The sequence below is a fragment of the Aedes aegypti genome, chromosome 1 (assembly GCF_002204515.2).
Source record: "Aedes aegypti strain LVP_AGWG chromosome 1, AaegL5.0 Primary Assembly, whole genome shotgun sequence".
Lineage (NCBI taxonomy): Eukaryota > Metazoa > Arthropoda > Insecta > Diptera > Culicidae > Aedes > Aedes aegypti.
Genome location: NC_035107.1, coordinates 129,282,551 through 129,308,686, shown reverse-complemented (window position 1 = coordinate 129,308,686; position 26,136 = coordinate 129,282,551). Strand labels below are relative to the sequence as shown.

The following is a 26,136-nucleotide window of genomic DNA, read 5'->3' as shown; positions in this document are numbered from 1 at the left end:
GAGAAAACCGAGAGATTTTGGGTTGAAACTATAATCGATATACTTAATTTTGGGTAAATTAAACTCAAAAATTAGGTAAAAATATTTCTCCGTGTATGGAAGTTCAAGAATTACTTTACGAACAACCCTGTTATTTCAAGAAACCGTGCAAAAAAAATCCGTGTTATTTCGAGAAACCGTGCAAAAAAAATCTGTGTTATTTCGAGAAACCGTGCAAAAAAAATCCGTGTTATTTCGAGAAACCGTGCAAAAAAAGCCGTGTAAAAAAAATCCGTGCATAAATAATCCGTGCAAAAACATAATCGGGTGTACTTAGCAGCCATACGTGTGTGTATTTTTGTAAAAAAACTTTCATACACGGAAAAATCAGTTTCTAAGTCTCAACAAATGTTTCGCTTTCAACAGACTCGTTATATATAAATTATTCCAAACGATTTCTATCAATACTTGTGCCATAATTGAAGCACCTTCAAATGTTTCAATATCCTGAAACATTTATTTAAATTTATGGCTAGTTGTCAGAAAGCTTGATATTCATCATGAGCAACATCATTTGTATTCGATATTCAATAATCGACAATCCTGTTGGTAATCATAGGAACTGCTGAATCATTTCCGTTCAATAACTCCATCCTTATTTTTTTTAAATGTTCCAAAGCATGTTTTCAGCGGAAACAAGAAACAAACCATGAGCGTACTTCTAACGTTTCTATGTACGGAGAAAAATCACCCTTAGTGCTGAAAAGATGATACGCCTTTATGTAATACAGGGTGTCCGCAAATAACCCGAACAGCAAAACATTGTAAAGATGATCTCGCATTGAAAACAATGAAAAATCAATATCCATGTACCTTTTATAATACATCTATATGTTAACACAAAATACAACTTTAACAAATTTTGAAATAATTGCTTGTTACTGAGATAGGCAAATTTAATTTTTTCGGAGACGTTTTTCCTGAGGGCCGCTAGTCATACTGGAGATGTGTTGTCCGTAAAACCTAAAAGAGATGAATCCAAATTTCCTATTACTATTTGAAGTAATCTACAGGTTAGTGGCTTCAAGTTAGACTGGAAATATAAAATAGTAAGATTCAAATCTTGTGAGTTCTATAGTCATTTCTCTTCCGTCTTCTTCTTCCTCTTCTTTCTGGCATTACGTCCCAACTGGGACAGAGCCTGCTTCTCAGATTAGTGTTCTTATGAGCACTTCCACAGTTATTAACTGAGGGCTTTCTTTGCCGATCGACCATTTTTGCATGTGTATATCGTGTGGCAGGTACAAAGATACTCTATGCCCTGGGAATCGAGAAAATTTCCTTTACGAAAAGAACCTCGACCAGCGAGATTCGAACCCACGACCCTCAGCATGGTCATGCTGAATAGCTGCGCGTTTACCGCTACGGCTATCTGGGCCCCCTTCCGTCATAAAGCTCGGAAAACAGCTGCTTTTAAGACACCTCAATACATTTGGGTTGCATTTGCAATTATTTGAAATCGTAAATGTGTCAAACTTACTTCTTAAGAATATAATGAGCCAATATTTAAAACCATGCAAGAGTATTGAATTTATTATGCTTGATTGTATAGAGCCATGTCCTCAAAGTTTATACGGATAATTTGCGGTAATAATACCCTTGATCGTTCCTTGATCGACCTGAGAAGTTAGTCGTCAACCATTTATTGTAAAAAAATGATTCAAAAGATTTTTAGATTTTTCATTAGTACTGGAAATATCGGTACTCAATGCTTTTCAGTACCAAAAATTTATCGGTAATACCGGTACTTTCGATACCGGTCAGCCATCTGCTTCGCTGTCCTGTGTGTCTGAGTTCTTAGCGCCATTCAGGTGTTCGTTGTGGTGCTGTTTACACCTTTAGATCAGCTGTATCATTCCACGTTTTGACCAACCCCCTTGATGTAAGCGCTAGTTCTTGAAGTCAGCCACTATCTACGTAGCGCTAGTGCTGAATAAACAAATTTATGCTTTGCCCCCATCAAACCCCGCGCGGTAGCGACAAATATCGCATGAGAAAAAAATAATAGTACCGTAATCCAGGGTAACATTGATCAGCGGGGTAACATTGAACGGGATGACTCATCTTGTTAAACGTTCAAATAAAGATTTATTGATGAAACATTTTCGAACCATGAATGGTGCCTCTCTTTCGTATATTCATAAGCTAATGATAATTAAGGTTTTTGCCAAAATTGCGTTTAGTTCATGCGCAAATTTGTCAACTTTTTGAAACAATGAGGAAATAGCGAGGCGATCAATAGATTAAACACTATTAACGAACCGCGACGCTTTTTGATTTATCTGAGCAAACAACGCGCGATAAGTTTGATCCTGCCCTCATCGCCCGCCCCCGCAGGAGCATGCGTCAAGGTCGAAGGTTCAAACTTTACTTGTTTATCATTGCGCCAAATATAATGCGGCTATCTTACAATTTTGTAAAGTAATACGCATTTAACACAAGCATGATAGGTCAAAAGTGAATTTCGCATTCGCAAACTAGTGTGTTACGCGCCTAAAACAGTATTTTTCGACGAGATGTCAAATCTGCACCTTCTTCTGCACAAAAATTTTGCCTTTGTCCGCCGCTATTATTATCAGTTCGCGTTGCTTACTCGCTGGTGGTGACCAATGGGATAAATTTTCAACGCAGAGCGCTGTTTGGTTCTCAAGTCTTGTGTTCTTGAAATTTATAGGTGTGGCTTCGTTCTATAATCACCTTAACCTCTGCCAAACGAGTTTATGTGAAGTAATCAAGCATATTTGCTCGACGGCCATTCAATAACGGACCTAGACGTCCTACGCACCACATGATAATCGATTTTAGAGCGGTATAAGACAGTATTGACCTGTAGAACTATGAAAGATCGTGGACGAGAACAGCTCTTCCGAGAAGCTCACAAGATTGATTAGAGCAGGGCTGCGCAACGTACGGCCCGCGAAGTCATTTTGTGCGGCCCGCGAAGAGTTTGAAGACTCTTCTCATATTCGGCCCGCAGACTACTTATTCGAAGTTAGATTATACAAGGATCATAATTGAAAGTTTCGATTAAATTTTACTCTAATATTCCAGCTAAAATGATGATTCAATTAGTTGTTCAATCTTCTAATCTACTAATACCGTAATCCGGGGGCAAATTGATCACTGGGGTGAATTTGATCAGGTCGGTACCAAATAGCATTTCCTTTCACGGATGCTTAATACTTCGTTGCCATCAAAGACTTTCCATGTTTTCTAGTTTATAGATGTTTAATGATGAATTTAAACTATTTCTTTTTCTATCAAAGTCAGTTTTACATAGATATATTCACAGTTTTTGAAGGTATGTACAATACTGTTGGAAATGTCAGTACTAAACAATCCGTTGATGCTAAACATGCATGTGAACTTTGAGTGTTAAAATGTTGCGTTAGCTTCAGCGTGAACTGCTGAACTCATTTTTGAAATCGTACAGCATTACAAGAATAATTTTTTGCTCGTAAAACCGTTTATTGTTGAACAACGTGCTTATTTCAAGGGAAATTGCATCCCTTTAGGCGTATTATGCAGATTTACAAAGTTTAATTTTGCAATAAAATGATGATATGCACGAGTTGTAAGAATTTTGACATCATTTTCAGATTTAGGAGACCCAAGTTCAGTATAAAGAGAAATTTTACATTCTAAAATATGCTTTATTATATAGTGATCAATTTCACCCCAAAGTGTCATTTTCAATTTTTGATATTAACACTAATTTTATGAAATGTTAAACATTATTTCATATAAAATCGATTACATGAACTGATAGAGATCAATAAAGTACTGATTTTACCGAAATAAATTTGTCAATTTTTGAATTCCAAAGGAAATCATGACAAAAAGTTGTGAAAAAGTGATCAATTTGCTCCCGGATTACGGTACTAAAAATACTAAGACCCTCATTGCTCAGCGACCAGTGACCCACCGGAATAACTCCAGCCACAGGAATATTTCCGCGTTCCTCTGTTCACTTCTAGAAACTATATATGTGTGCCAGTATACTGACAAAAAATCATTTGAATCCATTAAGAATTCGCGGAGCGATGAGGGTCTTAAAATTTTTGCTTTCACTCAGGCCTATACGGGTTAATGATTAAAATGCTAATAATCAGTAAATAAAATTGTCATCGAAACAATCGAATAACAATCAATAAAGCTAGCCCTCTCACAACCGTTTGTTCCAACTTTTGCCGATTGGGATACACTCTCAAGAAAAATTGTCGTGACATACATTGGGAGCAACATTATTGCAACTTTTTCAACTCGTGATTAATTAGTCATTGCCCATACTTGAAAATTTGGCAACACTCATTTTTGAAGTTAAAAGCCTTTTAAATTATTCTCCGCATAAATCTGGCTAGTAAGAGTCGATTTGATGTTCATAATGAGCAATAATGCCTTTTAAATAACTACAGTGATTTGAATGAAATTTTAACAACACCATACCATGCCTTTTTTCGATAGTTGATAGGAGAGAATGAACTTCAACCAAGCTAAATATCACCACAAAGGCTTGCTTCTTGCAAAACCCTGTACAATAAATTACAGAAAACTCACGAAATTCTCACCAAAACATTAGCAGATATTTTTCAAAATCTCCTGAACCAAATTTATACAAAATGCTGGACAGTGTTCCGCATAATCCTGTGTGGATTTTTGATCTAACTCTGAACAGGATTCATGTACAATCATGGACAAATATCTCGCAGATTCCAATACAGGATTTTAGAATGGAGATTTTGAGGTTATAACCTTTGTTGGACTTTTTCCAAATGTCAAGCAATATTTCTTCACAACCCATGATGGCCCAGGCATAATTTTTAAATATTGATGGGCGGAATTTTGACAAAATTCTGAGTAGAATTCTTAAAACATCTCTAACATGGTTCTAACTTAATGATTTATTACATTCTAAAATTATAAACTTAATTTTAATTAAGATCAGGTTTTCCCGCGAATTTTGAACTAAATACTGACATAATTTTGAACACAACTACTTCGCAAGATCATTTTAGAATACTAAGTGAAATTCTTACTAAAGTATGTTGCTCAAAAGTAATTATCTCGTTTAATCTAAAAGAATTTTGAATTAAAAATTGGAAATATTTTGGCCCGCCGTGTAATATTATTACTGAAATGTGGCCCGCGGTTCATAAAGGTTCGGCAAGCCTGGTTTAGAGCTTCAATAAACAGTGCTGCGTGTAGATCTCGGACGAACATTCAGTTCGTTCGAGTCCCGCCGGAAACTACGACAAGGCGACGAACATTCGTGCCAGCTGATCAATATTGCGCTTGAAGGTGTCATGGCAAAATATTGTTGGCGCAGTCGAGGATTGGTGACATAGTATTGGAGAGGTTTTATGATGTAGAACCACATAAAAAAATAAGTCGCACAAGAATTTACGTAAGAAGTTGTTTATCTGTACAATCCCAACCGCACCGCATGGTGAATTAAATCGTTTGGTTGACGAGTTTTCTCGAATAAAACGCTATATTCTGAGAACATTGGCACATTTTGGTTCGTTCCGTACAAATATTCTATGTTATCACGGATTACGGCACATAAGAGTACAGATTGCTTTATGGCTCGATAGGTCTAAGCCAAATGAAAGCTAGAAAAGAAAAATGTACTTCGTACAAGATAACTTCGCTGTACATCGGTACAATCGCATTGTATGCCAATTTTCATCATATAAAATATGCACGTATATCGCTTCTATTTGAGTGTGTATGGCGTACGATATACACATGGAAAATTGGTCAATTGACAAAGAAAGCTTTCACTACACAACTGGAATTGTTCATAGGAACACCAAACTGAGAAGCAGAGGCAAAGTTAAGATTTGTGGTGTTATTGATGGACGGTTTCGTTCGGACGCTCAGAATTTCTTTCAAATAATAAACTGTCCTATGTAATTTATGAAATTTCGTTCTTCGTACTTTGTTTTTGTCGTATCTAAAATTGGCTTGCTAATGACTACAATTAATAAATAATCTAATACTACGTAATCGACTACACTACTCTAGATAAACAAAGGCAAATTGCACTGAGGATTGCTCCATCCTACCGATTTTCCGTCTACGGAATTGTTTGACTCAGAGTTTATTTAGAGCTTAAAACTTACACTGTAAGGCCTGTCGTTGAAGTGTGGAATCCTTACCGGTGGTCGAGATTGCTTGGCGCCAAGAGGAGCTAACTGAGGAATACGCCGAACTGGACGGCCACGTGGTGGTGCAGAGTTATGTTTGATGGATGGTGGTGGACCGGGTGGACGTTGCCTTACTTCTGGACGCTTCGCAGCTTGCGCTTTCAAATACTCAATCTGGGCCTTCAACGCTTCCTTCTCGAACTGCTCATCTTCCTGAGACTTCAAAAACTGATTATACTGACCCTTTTTCCCAGGGTGGCCGTCGAGGAAGTGGGTTGTTCGTACTGGCTCATTCCGGAAGGAATGTTCTGCGTTAAGGAAGTTCTCAATTTGACCTTTAGCAGCAATTCCTGCACCTATATGGTCATCGGGATACAGATTTGGTACATCTTGCAGTTTGAAGTTAGGTCGGAATTCAAGCGGGTTAGGATTGTCAATGTCGGAACCGTGTTTGGATTTGTGTGGGGTCGATTTAGGAAACGTGTTAGGTCTGAACTTGTTGAGAGTGCCAGGCAGCTTGATGTTTTTCACATCGAAGTCGCTTTCGAACTCTGTGTTGTGGGAGGGCTTCAGTTTGGTGCCATAGGACGAGTGCAGTTTTGGACTTTTGGGTTTTGTGTATATCTCTTCAGATTCATCGCTATCGAGATTGTAAGTATTTTTGAAGCTACTACTACTGCTTCCGCTACTACCTTTGCCAAATGGTTTAAATTTTGAATTTCCAAAACCACTCTCTTCGCTGTCAATGCCATAAAAGGTTGAAGATTGTTTCTCTGGTTTACCTAAAAGTCCCGCGCCAAAATGTTTCAGTGTCGATACAGCAGATTTAACTAGTGGTGGCTCGCCAAACCCGTAAGGGTTGTTGAACTTTCCACCACTAGGAAAAGGAAACTCTAGCTTACCGACACCGAAACTGCTACTGTGTCCAAAAGTGCTGCCGCCTCCGAACGTGTCATCGTCTAGGGAAAGTTTGTTCTTCTTGTTCTTGGTGGGAGTGAATGATGCCAGTGCAGAGTCGTCAAACGAGTACGAGGGCAGTTTCTTTACCTTACCGTCAAAGTTCAGTGATGAACCTGAAAATGTCACAATTGGTAAATTTGTCGATGTTGCGAAAGGATTGAATGTAGATTTGTAGCTATTGGCAGACTTTAAGCTGGAGTATATTTCATACTCGGTCGAATCGTGCAGATGGTCTAGCTTACCCGTCAGGGATGATTTCGTGGGAGTGGGATGGGAAATTGAGAATTTGTTGCTGTAAGAGGATTTCGTTTTACTGTCCGAAGAAAGTTTCGAATAGTCATTATTTAGAAAGTCAAATGCTCCAGAAGATTTAAAACTGTTAGAATTCGAGGATGATTTAAGGGGTTTGATGTTCTTGAGGTTTATTCCATAATCCTCATCCGAACCAGAATCATTGGATTCAGATAACTTTGTGCCGCCAAATCCATACTCCGAGAACGACTGAAACAAAGAGTTATGATTAATAATGTGCAAATAACTTAAAGGTAATGATAGGATAGTCGTTACTGTCAATTTATCGCCGCTGCTAGTGACTGGCTTGAACGCACTTCCTTTGCCAATGTTATCTCCGGACGAGGACGCAGAGGAGCCTCCACCTATCGTAAATGAATCTCCAACCGTATACAGACCTTCACCGGCATTGTCATTAAACTTAGATTCAGAGCTGATGGCATCTTCTGATATGGGCGTCGCAGTGCTGGTCGTGGTTGTTCTTCGATAAAACGCTCGTCTTCGTTCAGCGTTTTTTGATAACGTGGGTGACGCTATAAGCGCCACTAAAAAGATCTGTAAAAGAAAAGAGGAAATATTTATTCCATTCTTGAATAAACAAAACTATTATGATAAATTTGTTGCAAATTTAGGAAGCCATCTTGAATGAAGGCTTTTTTACTCAAATATTGCAACATTGCAACAACTATGGAAAACTAAGACACAATCCATGAATTCAATGTTTTACGTATCGTAAAATGGGGTATCATTGATGATCATGACCCTACACGAAAAAAAAATAAATGGACATATTTTATCGAAACTTTTCCAATGAATGAATGGTGCTGCTCAATTTTATATGATAAACCCGTAATCTTATACGGTACAGCCGTGTCTTTTGTTTAATGCATGTCGTTATACTCCATTACTATTGAGAAATAATGAAGTAGTCGTTCTTTATATAATTATCATTATTTACCCTTTTGCATCTACTATATGTTTACCACCTCAGATTTTCCGTCAAAAGCATACCCCTCATTCAGGTTCAGTCACAGAGCTTGTTGAATGGTACTGATTTTGACCATGCATCGGCATCAATTTAAGCATAAGGTTACACATCTTTTTTTTACTGTGAACAGGTTTTATCGCATTAGACATATAGATTCCTCGACACAAGAAGTTTATTTTAGAAGGTAGGAGGTCTGCTACTCCACTGATTCGGAAGCGATTAGGGGAAGACGGGGTAAGACCGCCTGCCTAAGAACATTAATTCATAAGGCAAAATCAAAAATCAATAAATCCTTTTTCGACGCAGCATGTCGTTTTTTGAAGCCTTAGCCATGATCAAAAAATATCACAGATGTTGTATTTATAAAAAATATTTAATTCTTGAAGCTTTAAAAAATTGATGTCTTATCACGATTATTTTAGCGCAGGGTAAAACCGCCTACCCACGGGGTAAGAGCGACCACCGCGATTTTCGTACCGTACCGTAACATTTCTTGAATATTCCATTTGGAAATGCAAATGTTGCAAATTTTTTATTTTTAAAACAAGTACTGCCACCCATAGCTCGTGACTATATATTGTATTTTGTTTTTTTGAAAGAATTAGGGATATTTAAAAAAATGTTTTAAGCGATTTTTTGATTTAGCTGATATGGGGGTAACATTGATCACATATGTAAACAACGTTCGGTAATATTGAAAATGTCGTTACTTACTTAAATCATGGCCCCCGAAGTCGAATATGAAGGCCAAACGCTTACAGGTCATTTACTTTTTGAGTTATTTTAAAAATTAAAACACTTCGAACCACGGAATACGCCTAAAGGTAGGCAATTTCCCAAGGGATTTCTATGTTCTTAACAGTAATTCGTTAATGTTGCCTAATTGAGAATACTTATGAAAGTTCTGACAACGGAATCGTTTTCAGCGATGCCATTTTTATTGAGGATTGCATTTTTCTTGCTCATATCGTTTGCAGAACGTATGTGAGACATGAATCTTCGGTAGTGTCATCCTTACCCATTGAAATCATTGTTTCGAAAAGTTAACAAATTTACGCGTAAGATAAACGCAATTTTCTCAGAAATGTTCACTTTCATTAGCCCATAAATATAAGCAAAAGAAGAACCATTCATGATTTGGAAATGTTCCATCAATAAATGATGATGCGAACTTTTTACGAGATGAGTCATTCCGATCAATGTTACCCCGTTGATCAATGATACCCCAGATTACGGTACACAATTTTGAAAAAGAATATATCAGTTCCCTGTGATTCTAAAAGGTATAATGTTGATGAACGTGGATATTGAATATTTTTTTAGTATTAATTATTTCAAAAAACTCAAATATATACTCAAACTCAAATATTATACCTTGCAAAATATGGGTGTTTTGGAAAAATATCGGATTTTGCTTGTATTTTCACAAAATTGATTTAATTGTACTTGAACAGTAATGTATAAATTAGGGGTGGTGGTCTTACCCCGTCTACAGTGGTCGGTTTTACCCCGCTTGCGCAATTTTCACAACTATGGCCTTATTTCAAAGCTTAATATTTACAATTCATATTTCACTTCACCAAACATATTTCACATTTCTGTTAAAGCATGGACGGGTAATTTGTTATGTTTTTCCAAAAAAATCCCTTCCGAAATCCTTAAGAGAGCATCTTTTAAATTTAGATCAAATTCAATATCGACGTGCAGAAACTTTGATTTTGACATTTGTTATGAAAAATTTGCTGTAAATATCACTCTAAATCTCGATTACTTTTTCAAATCGACGTAAGTAACTTTCATACGGTTTTGAGAAAATTAATTCAGAAGAATCACAGCCTGTCTTCTAAAACTGTTTTAAAATGAATCACCTTTTTAACATGTTTTCGACGTGTACATTTCTTAAATTTTGCATACAATGAGCTCGCGTTCAAAAACTATGGAGTTCCTATTATTCCACACAAGAATTTTATGACAAAATTATAAGCCGTTTTATTCAGTTACTTGCGACGTTTTTCTACCAGTGTAAAATCGGCTCAAGTAGTGTTTTGTTTTGATTCGTGGTTAAGTAACTTTGTCTCTCCATACAGCGGGGCGGCGAAAGTAGTGGTTAGGTTGCGAAAGTTGAATATCTTACTTTCGTCGTTTTGTAAATCCGGAAATTAAACGTTCTAAAAGTGAAAAGTTAAGTTGGTACAGAGCGGTACGTGTAGAATTTCGCCTGCTTAACACGTAGGATCGATAAAGTAAATGTGTATACTTTTTTTTGACTTGAGTCTGTATGAATAAGTTTTCGAGAAATGCTCCGGAATGTCAAAAATCTTGTGTTTATGGATGGAAAGTGCTTGGTGAACTTTAAAGAAAATTGCCATTTTCACGCCAAACTGAAGGTGATCCGTCTTACCCCGGCGGGCGCTTTTACTCCGTCTTCCTCTACCTCCTAGATATCCAAAGATAAGCTAACTTCTTCTCGGACACCATGAAGAGAAGACCCATCAAACATTTACTCATTTATCGAACATTATTAAGGCAGTTTTATTCAACATCATGTATAACATTTTAACAATTTTCATGACCAACCTTTAGGCTTTGTTCACACAAATTTGGTGACACTTTGAAGCATGTCTTTGAATTTATTTTTCAACTTTTAAAACGTTTTAGAAGCATTTAGTTTAGCTTTTTTACGGCTGATGTAACAATAATTAAGAGCAAATAAAAAACATAAACAAAATAACATTATTATTTTATTATCATGATATAACAACCACTTGTAAAAAATCGCCGTATCCGGATTCGAACTCGAGACATTCAATCATCAGCGGTATGCCTTGCCAATTGCGCAATCCTAGAGTTGATGATTATACCGTCCAGTACAAAATATAAACCTCTCATAGCTGAATATTGATCATGTTTGAGATTCTATTCAACAATGTCTGATCAACACATGGTACGCTAATCAACAACTGAACAAGCGTATTATTCAGTTGCTGTCCAGTGCTGATCTAACCTGGGTTCAGTCGGCTATTTTTTAACCATTTGCAGGATTTTGAGGACTATGCACCTGAAAAGAAAAGTAATCAAATATCTTGATGCGCGGGTTTTTTTTTTTGTCAGGAATGGCCAAGTAGATCGTTTTTTTTTTAAATCGCAGAAATTTAGATGTTAAAGAAATTTCCACTTTTCTTGCTTGGAACAAAATCCTGAGCAGGCGAAAAAAAACTTTGCAAATTATAATAGATGGCTAAAAGTGATATTGACTGGATAGATGTAAGATATAAAAGACTGAAAATGATATAAAAAATCAACTCCTAGAACAACATTGGCGTGTTATATTTAGATTTCATAAAAATTGATCAATAGTTGCGATCTGAATCTTTGAACATCAAATTATGCTATGTTTCAGAATATCCAGGAATAAAATTTTAATATTGTCTTCAGATCTTTTATACCTTATGTCAGTCAAGTCAATATCAAGTTTTGTTAGTCAGAACTTCACACCTACTCGCCAAATTTAGCCATAGTGTGACCTCTTTTGCAATGCTTAATTATTACTGAATAATGTGTTTATTAATCATTATTTTGGTCTCTTTTGAATCACCTATTCTTAAAACATACTGGGGCTGAATTAGGATTTAATAAAATACTTAACCAGCTCTTAATTATGTTAACTATGTTGATTATGTTAAACATGTGGAAAAAATGAAGTGTGAAGAAAGTTAAACGTTAGTTCGACTTCTGAATATCCTTTTAGACATATACATTTATTTGATGGAATACTGGCTTTTAATTAAAGGAAACATGGCTTGTTCAGCCAGTCGAATGAGAATTTTTGGAAACGTTTGATCAGTGCTAATTCAACTTTTGTTCATTCCAATGGATAATGCTGTACATTGAACTAAGTTTGTGTTTGAAGAGCATCTTCTCAGCTCCTTGTAGGGCCAAATTTTTTCCAGCTGTCATTACCATTATTAAACAATAATAAAACATGTATACTTATTTGTGACTCTTAATTGTTAGTTGGGGAAACAATTCGTTGGAAAGGACTTTCTCAAGAACATTATTTAGTTCACTTTAACAAAAGTGATCAAAACTATATTGAAGTTTAAGAAAAAACAAAACTTATGTTTGATGTCCGTGTGACAAGTAAGTATTTCCAGAAACCTGGAGGAAATTTCCAGAACCCCACTAAGTGCCGTTGGTGCCAAAAGTGGGGTCTAGGTACCAAACATTGCCGCATGGATGCTAAATGCATGATTTGCGAAGGTTCCTCTCACGCTAAGGCCGTCTGCTCTGTGAGGGAAGATACCAAAAAGTTTGTATGCGAAAATTGCGGAGGCAACCATGAGCCTAATTTTTGGGATTGCATACACGCAAACGAATCGTTGAGGTTCGTACCAGGCAGATGAACGGTAAAATTTTTTGTAGCCGAAATTCCTCAAGCAGAACCTCCGAAAATTCTTATTTTCTAGTTGCTTAACAATCACACTCATCAGGTAAATTTTATTCATGCTCATTCACAAGCTCATCTTTTCTATTGTAATGGAAATACCCAAGGAAATTCTTATGCCAATGATGTCACATCTTATTTCAGTTTATCTACTTCAAATTTTCTAGCTACGGGTAACCGTTCAAATTGTTTCAATTCAAATGAAAACACCCATGCTTATGTCGCTGCAGATAATCTAAATTACGTCTCTTCATCGAAGGAAAATCCCAAAAGAAAATCAACAGAAAATGTATTTACTCATAGCAGTGGCGCAACCAAGGAGGGTCAAAACCCCCCTTAGAGCAGAAAAATTTCATGAGGATTATCAAATAGGGGAATTCGGGGTAAAACCGTCACCCTAATCTTATTGATAAAATTTGTGTACTTTCGCTTGTTGGACAAACCTAAAATTGTTGTTGAATCACATATTGGTTATAAATCTATCAATCCTTGCGATCGCTGGATGATATATTAAGGTTATATAGTGATTAAAATCAAATTAATATTTCATCATTTTTAGGTGCTACAATTGAGAGTGCGGGTAAGATCGACACCCTGTTGGGGTAAAACCGACACATGCACTTTGAGTAGAATTTATGCGTTGTGAACATCACCATCACATGGCATATTGAAAAGAATGCTTTGAACATGACTTTCGACTTAAATGACCCCCTCCTGTAAAGGATTATACACATATTACGTAAATTATTGAGGAGAGGCCAAAGATCCACTAAATATATGTGAAAATATCAAATGTTTCATGCTAAGATTGTAAAGTTGAGGTGAATAAACATGGATATGATTAATTTGTGTTCATGGAATGTTTACGAAGATGAAGTTGTGGCGAATGATTGATTGCGAAAATAAATACTGTTTTATTTAAACAAAACAGAAAAGTTAAATTATTTTTGGATAATAAAAACTGTCGAACCTCATGATTTGTAAATGAACGATAAGATTAATTTATGTGAAAACATATCAAATTTGAATTTCAAATTTCAAATTTTCAATGAGAAAAAATTCTTCGAGCTTTATCAAAAAAGTTATTACGAGATAACATAGAAATATTTTTTTAATACTCAATGATAGCTTGTGGTAAGTCTTATAGTGTCATATGTTACATGTTAACAAGTTCGCCATCCGTAAACTTCACTGAAATTCAAAAATAAAGACTCACATAAATTGCAGAGAAAGTATTCCGACAAGAAAGATTCTCTGAAGTTAGATTATGAAGCAAAGATACACTCCCGTGCATAAGTTTGGGTTCACCCCCTAAAAAAACATGCAAAAGTGTTCTGGCCATATCTCGGTGATTACACGTCCAATTGAAACTCTTTAAGCCGCAATTGAAAGGCAAAGAGTTATTCTTACTTCGTATGTATTTTTCCAAAAACATTCTTTGAACTTTGTATACTAAATTTGTACTTAAAGTTGTGACATTTTGCAAAAAACACACTGAAAAATCATATCTAATTTCCTTAGCATTGGATCGACCAAAATTTTCAAACAAGGTGTCATTAGAATCGTAATCTTATAAACTTTGAAGAGCACTCATGAAATTTTGGCGGAAAAATCTGAAAAGTATTCAAAGTCAATAAAACAGTCAGTCAAGTCATCGTGCAAAAGTTTGGGTTCACCCCTTAGTATGGTGTATCGTGCAAAAGTTTGGGTTCACCTGAACTTACTTAAATCTGTGAAATCTCAGACCAATCATGTACGCGCCATCATTTGCGCTCAAAAAAGCTTTAAACTATTAAAATCGGTTGAAAAATGGCCGAGATATTGACAAAAATTATGTGCGTGCGGATCAGGTGAACCCAAACTTTTGCACGATTTGCATCATACTGAGAGGTGAACCCAAACTTTTGCACGATGACTTGACTAACTGTTTCATTGATTTTGAATACTTTCCTGATTTGTCCGCCAAAATTTCGTTGGGTCTCTTCAAGGAATATAAGATTACGATTCTAATGACACTTTGATTTGAAATTTTGGTCGACCCAATGCTGAGTAAATTAGATATGATTTTTAGGGTGTTTTTTGAAAAATGTAACAACTTTAATTAAAAGTTAGGTATACAAAATTTAAAAAAATGTTTTTGGAAAAATACATACGAAGTAAGAATAACTCTTTGTCTTTCGAATGCGGCTTAAAGAGTTTCAATTGGACGTGTAATCACAGAGATATGGACAGAACACTTTTGTATGTTTTTGAGGGGGTGAACCCAAACTTTTGCACGGGAGTGTAGGTGTCGATTTTACCCCAAATTAAAGTGTCGATCTTACGAGTGGGCATTTATTTTTCAATGTCGTTTTCAGCTGTCGAAAAAACAAAAAATAAATTCTCTTTCATGTTGTATCAACGTAATAATAGTAAATGGTTATGTAGACGCAAATAATGACATTTTGAAAATTTCACATGCGAAATAGTTAAAGACGAACAGCGAAATATTGCAACTGCTGTTGCTTCTATGTTATCCAATTTGATTTTGTTGATTTTTTTGGCAGTTTATTGGTAGCGTCAGTTGTAATGTCATTCGAATCACAACATTTCACAAGTAAAGATAGAGCGTGGTGGAAACAACATGAAAATCTGCTCAAAACATGAAAAATCAAAGGATGTCGATCTTACCCACAGGGTCGGTTTTACCCTGATTTCCCCTATATGCTTTTAAATTCAACACAAAAACCCACAAATACCGGAACAGTATGTTGTACTAACAATCATGTTGTTCTAGGTGGTAACTTTCTAATTTAAAATTCCTCGAGAAGTAAAACAACGTAAGTTTTCGCTTTTCTGATAAATAAGCTACAGGTTTTGAAGAGAAGTTGTTGCAACAAACATGCAGATATGTATGCGTATCAAGACCGTTTAAAAAGCTGATTGATGCAAAATTCGATGCTTTGAAAAATCTTTTGGTTGGCTCAGCAGAAGCAAATCTTTATGTTTTAATGATTATAAATAAAAATCATAGGGAGCATTAAGGAACTTGGTTCCGCTGCTAAGCTGATAAATCAAAAATATTCGCCTACAATTTGGAAATGATTCAATATCTGCAATACTGATTTGTCTTCGACAAACTGCTAATGGTATCCACAATGCTTTTCACTACGACTTGTGCTGAAAAGATCATTCTGTTCGTTAAAACACGTGAAAACGTATGTAAGCAACAGAACAGCCTAAGAGTTGCTGAACGCTATCACGCTAATGTATTTGCGTGCATCCAAATGTAGCTTGGATAAACTTTAGAACTAACTACGAAAAATATTTATTAACCCCTTTACCGGCAGCTTTATTTTATACCACAATAAAAATATTCAAACCTTGAAAACTTTTTTGTTTCTCGATTTTTTTTGCACCATTTTTTCACGAGTTCTCAAAACACTTCCAGTTGAAGGATCTATGTTAATACCTGTCATTGGTGATCTGGTTTTAAAGATATTCCGATGTTCCTTGGGAAACTAACATTCTTCATACAAAATGTTTTTGGCAGCCATTTTGTTTTACGTCTATTTGTCCGAAAAATAAAATGTGGGCTACATAAAGCTAGGTGATAAGGAGCTGCTCTGAAAAAATCATACAAATCGGTTAAGTACCGTAAATTCGGGTGTAATTGATCAGTAGGGTGAAATTGATCACAGTGTCACGCGATTTTATTTCTTACTAATAGTGTACCAAATTCATTGCAGCCTATAGTAAACGAGCGTTGTTTTTTCTTAAATAATGTCTAATTGTGTATAGTGAAGTTTTTTGTGTCACATAATGTTTATTTCTATGAAAATAATGTAAAATTCTAGAATCAAGTGTGATTTGAAATTGATAAACATGCATAAACTTCTAGTTCTAAACAAGGATTTAGACATGGTGTAAACCTGAAAGTTTGTGAGGATGCTACAAATATATCTCCAAAACAGATTCTACTATCAAAACTCTTACCAATTTGCTCGTTTTGTTGAAAAATTTGATTTTCGGCTATAAAGTAGGGAAATCCTTTGGAAATTGCCTACATTTAGGCGTTTTTCGCGGTATTCTTTAGATTTAATTATTGATTATTTCCTTAAATATTGTCTCGTTAAGAATATGGCAAGCATATCTGGATTCAGGAGGCCCAAATTAAGTATGTAGAGTTGATTTCAAAACTAATAATAATCAAAATGACAAGTGATCAATTTCACCCCGAAATGAGATTCCCCGATTTTTAATTTTAGAGCTGTTTTTTGGCACTAACATCACATTTGTTAGAAAATTTCGGTATATGAGCCAATGAGGTTCGCCGTAGTACTTGTTTTCCTGCATTTAGTTGTATGGTATTGATAACATTTTAGAAAGCATACCAAGAAAACAGTGAAAAATGATCAATTTCATCTGAAATTACGGTATTCTAGAAGATATCTGAAAATTACGATATGATGTTTTTTGAAGTTTTTAAGATCTTCATTTGGCCAGTGGAACCAGACACATGAATGCTCATTACTCAAAGACGGCTGCACCAAATTGCTTCATTTTTTAACATACTGTCATTACGAGATATTTACGTTGGCTATAACTACGCATCGGTCCCCCAAAGGTTTTGGTAATATCTCAGGATCCAGTTGCCCAATGAACAATATTGACACAGATTCTAATACTCGAAGAGTTCAATGAGAACTTGTAAAATAATGGTGCAAAAATATCGAGAAACAACAAAATTATTGAGGTTTGAATATTTTTATTGCTGTAAAATATGAAGCTGCCGGTAGAGGGGTTAAAATGATATCAGAATATTAGCCAATCATATTTAAAAAGTAGAATCTAAGACAATGATTTATAAAGAACAAAATGTTCTTTGGAACCCGAAAGTTTTTCCCATGTCCAGCATATTTCGGATAACTTCTGAAAAATTTCATCAGATAGAACATATTTCCTTTGAGTAGCGTTGTAAATTTATATAAACATATATGTCCAGGATGTATGAGAAAAGCTTAATTTTGCATATGGTGTTACGTTTTCTCCTCAATATTATTTTAATCCATACCGTGTTGATTAAAAGTGTCCGAATCTTCTTCTTTCTGGCGTTACGTCCCTACTGGGGCAGAGCCTGCTTCTCAGTGTTCTTATGAGCACTTCCACAGTTATTAACTGAGAGTTTACTATGCCAATGACCATTTTTGCATGCGTATATCGTGTGGCAGGTACGAGATACTCTATGCCCTGGGAAGTCGAGAAAATTTCCGACCCGAAAAGATCCTCGACCGGTGGAATTCGAACCCACGACCATCAGCTTGGTCTTGCTGAATAGCTGCGCGTTTACCGCTACGGCTATGGATCCCACCGGTCGAGGATCTTTTCGGGTTGGAAATTTTCTCGACTTCCCAGGGCATAGAGTATCTTCGTACCTGCCACACGATATACACATGCAAAAATGGTCATTGGCATAGTAAGCTCTCAGTTAATAACTGTGGAAGTGCTCATAAGAACACTAAGCTGAGAAGCAGGCTCTGTCCCAGTGGGGACGTAACGCCAGAAAGAAAGAAAGAAGAAAAATCTGGGCCACGAAGATCTAAAAGTGTCCGAATAGAGTCCTGAAATGTTTAATGAAATCTTGTTTTCATTCAATAACACGAAACTACTTTAGCAATTTTTCCCGCTCAAATAACGGCTTTATCATATTTAAACTTAAATTTAAAAATTGGATCCATAAATGAACCTTGACACTTTTGATCATGTTTGACGTTCGCTTAGTCGACAAAAACACAATACTTGTTTTAGTTTTAACACTGTGATGGTTCCTATCTGACATTTCGGAAGAAACACGGAAAACAAAATACACCAAAAATTTGAGTTTATGCCAATGGGTATGACGAAACCTAAAATAAAAACATAAAATGTGTTTTTTTGGACTTAAACAAACGAAAAATATTAAAAATTGAGTAAACATGTGTTTTTGGCATAACCTTAGGCGTTTGGCACTAAAATTGGGACAGGGCTTTAGGACCCTATTCTTCAAATCCCAGACACCGCAGTGCTGTAAACATTCGACACATTGCACGACGTTCGTTTCGTTGCCATGGTCAGCAGTCATAGCACGAGCTTTAGAATGAACGTCGGCAAACACAAAAAAGTGTCAATGGAATGTCGTCTGACAAGATGACATTTGCATAAATCATAAGTTTTGCAGAGAATTCAGACATCGGATCATAAACAACATGAATAGTTTGATCTTGCCTGTTATGTCGACTGTGATACACACAAGTTTGCTAGCGAAGCTATCGGGGTCAGTGGCATTCAATTGACATTTTTTTTATCGACATTCGTTTGATCGCTCGTGTTGTAAATGTTTAAGGGAATGACAAATATCCTTGCAATACTCTATAGCCACGATTGCTGCGCTATATATTAAGGTTAAGTTAAGTAAGGACACAATATTATCTTTTACATCAGTCAACAGAACATTAACATTCTTCCTTGCTAAAAAGAAATGCAGTTCCGTTCCAGAATAATCGTTTCTACTCTACTACGATTTACGTTGAATCCAAACAAGTTATTAATTACTGAAATTTGAATGAAGCTTTGATTTAAAAGTCACTGGTGTCAAAATATCTCATAATGATCATTATTTAATACCAACGCACGGCAACAAAATAACAACATTTAAACGTTGTGTCTTTTTTGCCCTATAATTAAATTGATGGATCTGAGCGCACAACCAAAACATCAATTACCTACTTATCGCTTGGCTATTAACCTCAACAAAGGTAGCAGTAACGTACAGACGGATCATTCATGTTTCTTCGCATAGCTTCGATCCAGACGTACGAAAGGCAGGGAGCAAAGCGAAAAACACTTCATCATTTGCCAATACATCCGGAAGTTCAAGCATGCTGATGGCCATTCAGACACACTGAAATTCACTTTCGTTTATGATTTATTATCAAAATAGCTGATAATAGCTATTTGAAGCTTCGTTTGCGGTTTTCTTATGGATCCTCTTGCAACATATTTTACCAAATTGCGATAATTTCACTTATGAAGTCATAGTTGATGTATTACATCATCGCAAATAGTTCAGCTTAACCAAAAAAGATGTAACAACAATGTTATCCTAATCTTCCAAGCCTCACATTACTGATTGATTCCGATCAAGACGTATTCTCACTTTTCATTGTTTGTTTGGGTCGATATTTCTATACATCAAATGCCGGCGTCGGAAGCATTTGACTAACCACAAGCTTCGGGTCCATGAACAAATGGCATCAATGGTCAATTATACTGCCCATCGACAACATCCAAAAAGCGGGTCATAAAAAAACGATGAAAGTTTAGTTTTTTTTTTTCTCTCATGAGCTTCGTCTTCGCAGGTGGGTATCTGGAGCTGCTTATCGCACTTCAATCGTTACGTGCTTTACCAACTCAGACTCGTTATGAAATGTGTATTTCAAATCTGTTATAGTTGCATTGAACGATTGTTTACCCCTGTTTCGTAACATCCTTCAGACATGCCGCGAACATTTGAGTTCAAGGGTTGACATTTGAGTTCACGCGTTGACATTTGATTTTCCATACAAAATGGTCAATTTTAACGGCTTTGATCTGAGTTGTGTTTGAACCGATTTGGATGAAATTTTCACAATACTTCAGACATCTCTACAAATACGGTTGAGTGATTTTGACAAACTTTAATAATGAACATAGCTAAAAAAAATCTAGTTTACCATTTGAGTTGATCATTTCGTATGAAAAATCGTAAAAGTTGCAAATGTTTTGTCAAATACTGTACAGTATTGGACAATACATTTAAAACTTTTAAGATTTTCCATACAAAACAATTCGTTTTGGTAGGCAGGATCTCAGCTATTTGAACGAATTGTTCACAGCATGTTAGACATAACTTGATTTTTCATATATTAAGGTGACACGGGAGACCGTGTTGTTTTCCCTATCTTTTGCCTCACTCTAACAATTATCATCATAACTTTGCAGAAGCAAATCTCTAGTTTTAGTGAACCGATTAAACTGAAAATTTACTGGGTTTAGGACTACATATATATAATTATGGTGATACATTTTTCGCATCGATATATTGAGTGGTACTTGAGATTTGCTTCTTCAAATAGAGAGGGTGATTAAAACACCGTCCCGTGCGGCCTTAATAAAGATATATAAGCCATAAAGATGAGCATACCGTAGCTGAATCATTCTCAATGTGCATAATTCAAGATTTCAAAACTTAAAAGTCAATAATGGCATCGGCCACAAACTAACTGTCAGTGGGGAAAAGAAAGGAATGACAACCATTGTTACTAGAGACCGAATATACTTCTGCTTCACCACAGCTGTCATAGAAAGGATATCAGGCTAGTTCTGAAGTTTTCGGGAACTAGTCCTCCAGAAAAAAATCCTGTATTTAATCCTGCAGGTTATGTATTTTTTTTTTCAGAATCCCACATAGAATTTAACTAGAAACGCCTAATAGATACAGAATAGGAAATTCTTCAAAATATGTATCTATGGATTCAATAAAATGCTATTTTAGAAAGTATTATGAATCACTGTCGAGTAACTACACATTAAATTGCTGAAGAACCTCCTGGGAAAATTTTTGAATTTATTATAAAAATTGTGATAAGCTTAATGAGTTTTTACGTAAAAACAGTGCTTACCTCAGGGTATTATTTGTACCCATTGTGATGTAGAGAATCATGTTATTCGCTAAACACTTCTCCAAAAAATCTTAGCGCATCATTCTTATTAAGCTCTAAGAGAAAAAATAATAAAATGTATTTTTCAGTTTTTCAACAGAGTTTTCTAATTTCCTGCTGAATCAAAAACCAAGAAACTACCTCTAGAACCGAAAAAAACATTTTTGTTTTCTATTTGACCAAATCATCTGAATTTCAACAATGATTATAAATGTAAACTTTAAAAGTTTTGAAAATCCCTATCGGATCAAACAACAGATCCTCTCCTATAAAACTTGTAGAAAAAAAAAGGAACTAACTATTGATTTTGAGCAAAACTATCACTTTCATTTCGGTGACAAAGAATAAGTTTTCAGATACAGGCTCATTGTAATGAAAACTGTCCTCATTGCTTCACAAATGATCTGCTCAGTTCTAATAGACCTCAGAGATGATGCGCTTTTGGTTGCGAGTGAAAACCACACATTGTCACGAGCTGTCTCTTCAATTATTGTCAATTATTTGGAAGCTCGAAACCCCAATATCTCTTCTCGATCATGCGTCAAGTAACGATTGAAAATTTGTGTGTTCGTAAATTCCCCCAAGGTGATTGTGCATTGACACTTGAGTGGAATGTCGTTAGAGTTGAAACGCAGAAATAATAAGACCAATATAATAGTGGTTATTGTCAAACAATGATTGAATTAGAAGCTATCTGCTAGCTAATGACGTCAATGACTATATACGCTTTCAACAACAAAGCTACATGAAATAAGCCTCTCAATTTAACACAACATAGTGTTTTTTTTTTCAGCGAGACTGTAATGATTAAGAATATTCCAGTAGTTTAATATACATTGTATCTTCAAGAACATTCCATCATACTTTCCAGCATTAATTTTGTTAATGTACTGTAAATTTGTTCAAATATCAACTATTTAAATTTTTCTCATGATAATTTGATGGTGTAATTTGTTTTAAATAACTTTGCCCATGAAAATTGTCTTCTATCTCTTATTGAAATGAGAATTTGAGATTTTCGCAACATTGAAAGGACTCTTTCCAATGGAAGAAGATGTCAAAAGCTAGTAAGTGCTGGTTACGACTTATACATAAATCCAGCTTTTGGAAATGTCTTTCATGCCAATAAATTTTGGATTCTCGTATCAGACAGAAAAGCGAAACCATTTATCGTATCCGTAGTATTGTAAGAAGAGTATCCTACAATCGCATGAATTACAATCATATCAATCTTCTAACAGCTAATAACATACATTATTATTACTGAACAAATTTGAATCCTGGATGCAAACTTTTTTGTTCATAGTAATGATCGACTGGATGGTGCATGTGGTGAAATTTCTATCATCATTCATAGGCGTATAAAACATAAACTGTTTTTCGTCATTTGAAACAAACATTTTTGAAACTTCGGGTGTTTCTGTTGAAACACAGCTTGGTAAATATACTTTCATAGCTGCACATTTGCCTTTTCAATACACTTCACAAATTTGCATCAAACTGACTTGTGGAAATCGACTCACAATAAGTCATTTTTTTTGTCATTGGTGACTTTAATGCCAAACGTCGCTCATGGAATTATTCGCAGAGAAATTCCAACGGCAGAACTTTATTTAACGACTGCTCTTCAAGGTTTTTCTCAACTCGATACCCTGATAGAAATCCTTCTGCGATTGATTTGGTCTTAATCGACTCTAGTCACCTTTGTACTCTGGTCATAACCTGGTTACTCACGCTGATTTTGATTCTGATCATGTCCCTATTACATATCATCCAATGAAGCGATTCTCGATCCTATCAGCTCCACTTTCAATTACTTACGAACCGACTGGAATACATATGAAAAGGGGGTGACCCATTTCGCATAAAGACGTTTGGCATAATTGACATTTCGCATAAAGCAGTTTCATGGAAGAACAGGTACCATTTTAAAGAAGGCATATAGTTCTAACTATGCCAAATGTCCATTATGCCAAGCGTCCTTATGCGAAATGTCTTTATGCAAATGTCCCACCCCCATATGAAACATAACGTGTTGAATCGAAATTCCCGGATGCATCAAATAACCTTCTTCGTCTTGGCATTAACGTCCTCACTGGGCCAGAGCCTGCTTCCCAGCTTAGTGTTCTTTATAAGCACTTCCACAGTTGTTAACTGAGAGCTTTCTTTGCCAAATTTGCCATTTTCGCATTCGTATATCGTGTGGCAGGTACGACATTTCCATTACGAAAAGATCCTGGACCGACTGGGAATCCAACTAATGCTGAGAAAATTAGCTATGTTTTTTCAGTGTGTTTTTTGAAAAATGTCTCAATTTTAAGTCAAAGTTTAGTATACAAAATTCAAAGAATGTTTTTGAAAAAATACAAACGAAGTAAGAATAACTCTTTGCCTTTCAAATGTGGCTTAGAGAGTATCAATTGGACATGTAGTCACAGAGATATGGACAGAGCACTTTTGCATGTTTTTTAGGGGGTGAACCCAAACTTATTCACGGGAGTGTAGGCAAACATGTTTAAAAATATGGGTTTCGTTTTTTTTAATAACATTAAATTCGGATGTAAATCAAACATTTCAATATATGTATAAGCATGTTAACTGAGCTTCCATAATTTAATTTATGTCGAAAAGACTACATTTTATCTGGTTAAAGTTTGATTCATAGGCAATAAAATGGATTTTAAGTAAAGAGAACATTGAGTTGATAAAAAAATCCTTCTTTTCGCAAACTCTAATGGACATGATTAGAGTTTTTAAACTATCGATAAATATTATATTTCATCGTTCATTTTGAATAGTGTTTGTATCTATTGCTGTAAGAATTTTTAGAGTGGCTCTAATAAGATAATCAAAGTTAGAACTCGGATATCTCTGAATGTTTTATCGAATGAATGCTTCAAATTTGAATTTACATAAAAAAAATAGTTATTTTTAGTTGTTGAAAATTTAAGTGTAATTTTCATAATTTCACCCATTATTCATGCATCTCTACCACGCGTAATGAGTTAACTAATTCAATAAAAATGTCAATTGTGTCAAACAATTCAATTCTGATTTACAGGCAAATAGGTTGTAAAATAAGAGGTTTTGGTAATAATTTAAGCAAAAAGAAGTTTTCAATCTGATCCAAAGTTCTCTCTGCTCAAACAAAGGCACTGTCCTTCTTCAATAAAATGTATGGCGATAAACTACGAATCATCGGTTTGATACTTGTTTTAAAGCCTCACAATTAATAAAAATAAGTTTTTAAGTATTTTTTTAGTAAAAGAAATGTTGAGTGTATTCAAAAATTACTATTTCTGCCATGACACATTCACTAGATTTCTACAAAAGAATTCATGCCACAAAAACTACCCCAGACGACTAGAAGTCGCATAAAAAATCTCACGTAATAACTCGTTTATTCATACAAATTACATCATACTCGCAATACACTGTGGAAAAAATCGGCAGATTGATGAGTTTCTTCGCATAAAACACTTTTTTCTGAGTTCATTTGTACATTTTGCTTCGTCCCGTACACTCGTTCAAAGTAAATCGAATCAATCCGTAGCAGCTGTCAAATCAACATTTGTAATCATAAGCTAAGCCGCATAAGATCACAGATTAGTTCGGTAGAAAATTTATACACTCGCATTGTATGATATTGTTCATCACATAATGTATGCACGTATATCGCCTTCACTTTTGTACGTAGAAAGCCTTTTCGCGACATCTTATAAGTATAATTTTGCACATGCAAAGCCTCCAGGTGATTTCGTTATACGTACATTTTGGTTGTCTGGGACATTTCATTGCATTGAATATTGTTTCACAGGCAAACAGGACGGAAACATAAGGTTTTTTTTGTAGGTTTTTCAATAAAAGAAATTTTAAGTGTAATCCAAAATTTATATTTCTGCTCAAATATGTTCACTGGACTCATTCAATATATTTTATGTTGAATATACAAGCAAATTTATATAACAAAAATGTTAAAAATGTTTCATTCAACAACATTGCAAAAGGAAGTTTTAAACGAGGACTTTCATGATAAAAGATAAAATTGATCTAGATCAGTTACAAGTAATCTAGATCAAAACCAAAGGGATCTAAATGTAGTGCAACTTATCGCAAATAGTTTGTCGAAGATACCAAACCTCTATCATACATATCCAAAGCACTAGAAGTTAGGCTGTTGAAATTAGCAAACTATCCAAATTAGCCTTGTTAAGGATACTCCAATTAATTGTTTTAGTGAGGAAAGCATTTGAAATTTCACTTCCTATCCCTTGCTGGGTAAAATACCTTGCCGAATAAACTTTTTCCAGATGGCAGCACCGTGCCTAGATTAGAATTTTATGACTATTTTTGTTTCTGAGTGTAGGGTAACCTCTCAACGTTCAAGAATCCGTCTTCGCAATAATCGTCATCATCGAAATTCTAAAAGCAGTTTTTCTGCTCAAAACTGATGTTTGTTCGCTGAAAATATCTCGCATAAGGCAATTTAAGCGCACTCGTTATCCTGCTATGAAAATTATATGGCAGGATCGGCAAAATGAAAATAAA

General features: G+C 35.4%; 1 protein-coding gene across 4 annotated transcripts in view; it reads right to left on the bottom strand.

The window, feature by feature from the left end:
• Positions 1-5,952: 5,952 nt before the first annotated feature.
• The window catches only part of LOC5576893, a 33,661-nt gene continuing 13,477 nt past the window's right edge, over positions 5,953-26,136 (bottom strand). Inside the window, exons 2-5 of one of the 4 annotated variants that reach the window (XM_021847655.1) lie at positions 7,716-7,994; positions 7,391-7,649; positions 7,091-7,261; positions 5,953-6,970 (exon numbers count right to left, since the gene is read on the bottom strand). In XM_021847655.1, the coding sequence (XP_021703347.1) occupies positions 6,147-6,970; positions 7,091-7,261; positions 7,391-7,649; positions 7,716-7,994 (1,533 nt within the window). In that variant the 3' untranslated portion in view covers positions 5,953-6,146. Of the gene's footprint in view, positions 7,650-7,715; positions 7,995-26,136 lie in introns of all 4 variants that reach the window. The other 3 variants (XM_021847640.1, XM_021847648.1, XM_021847637.1) reach the window with 3 other exon arrangements.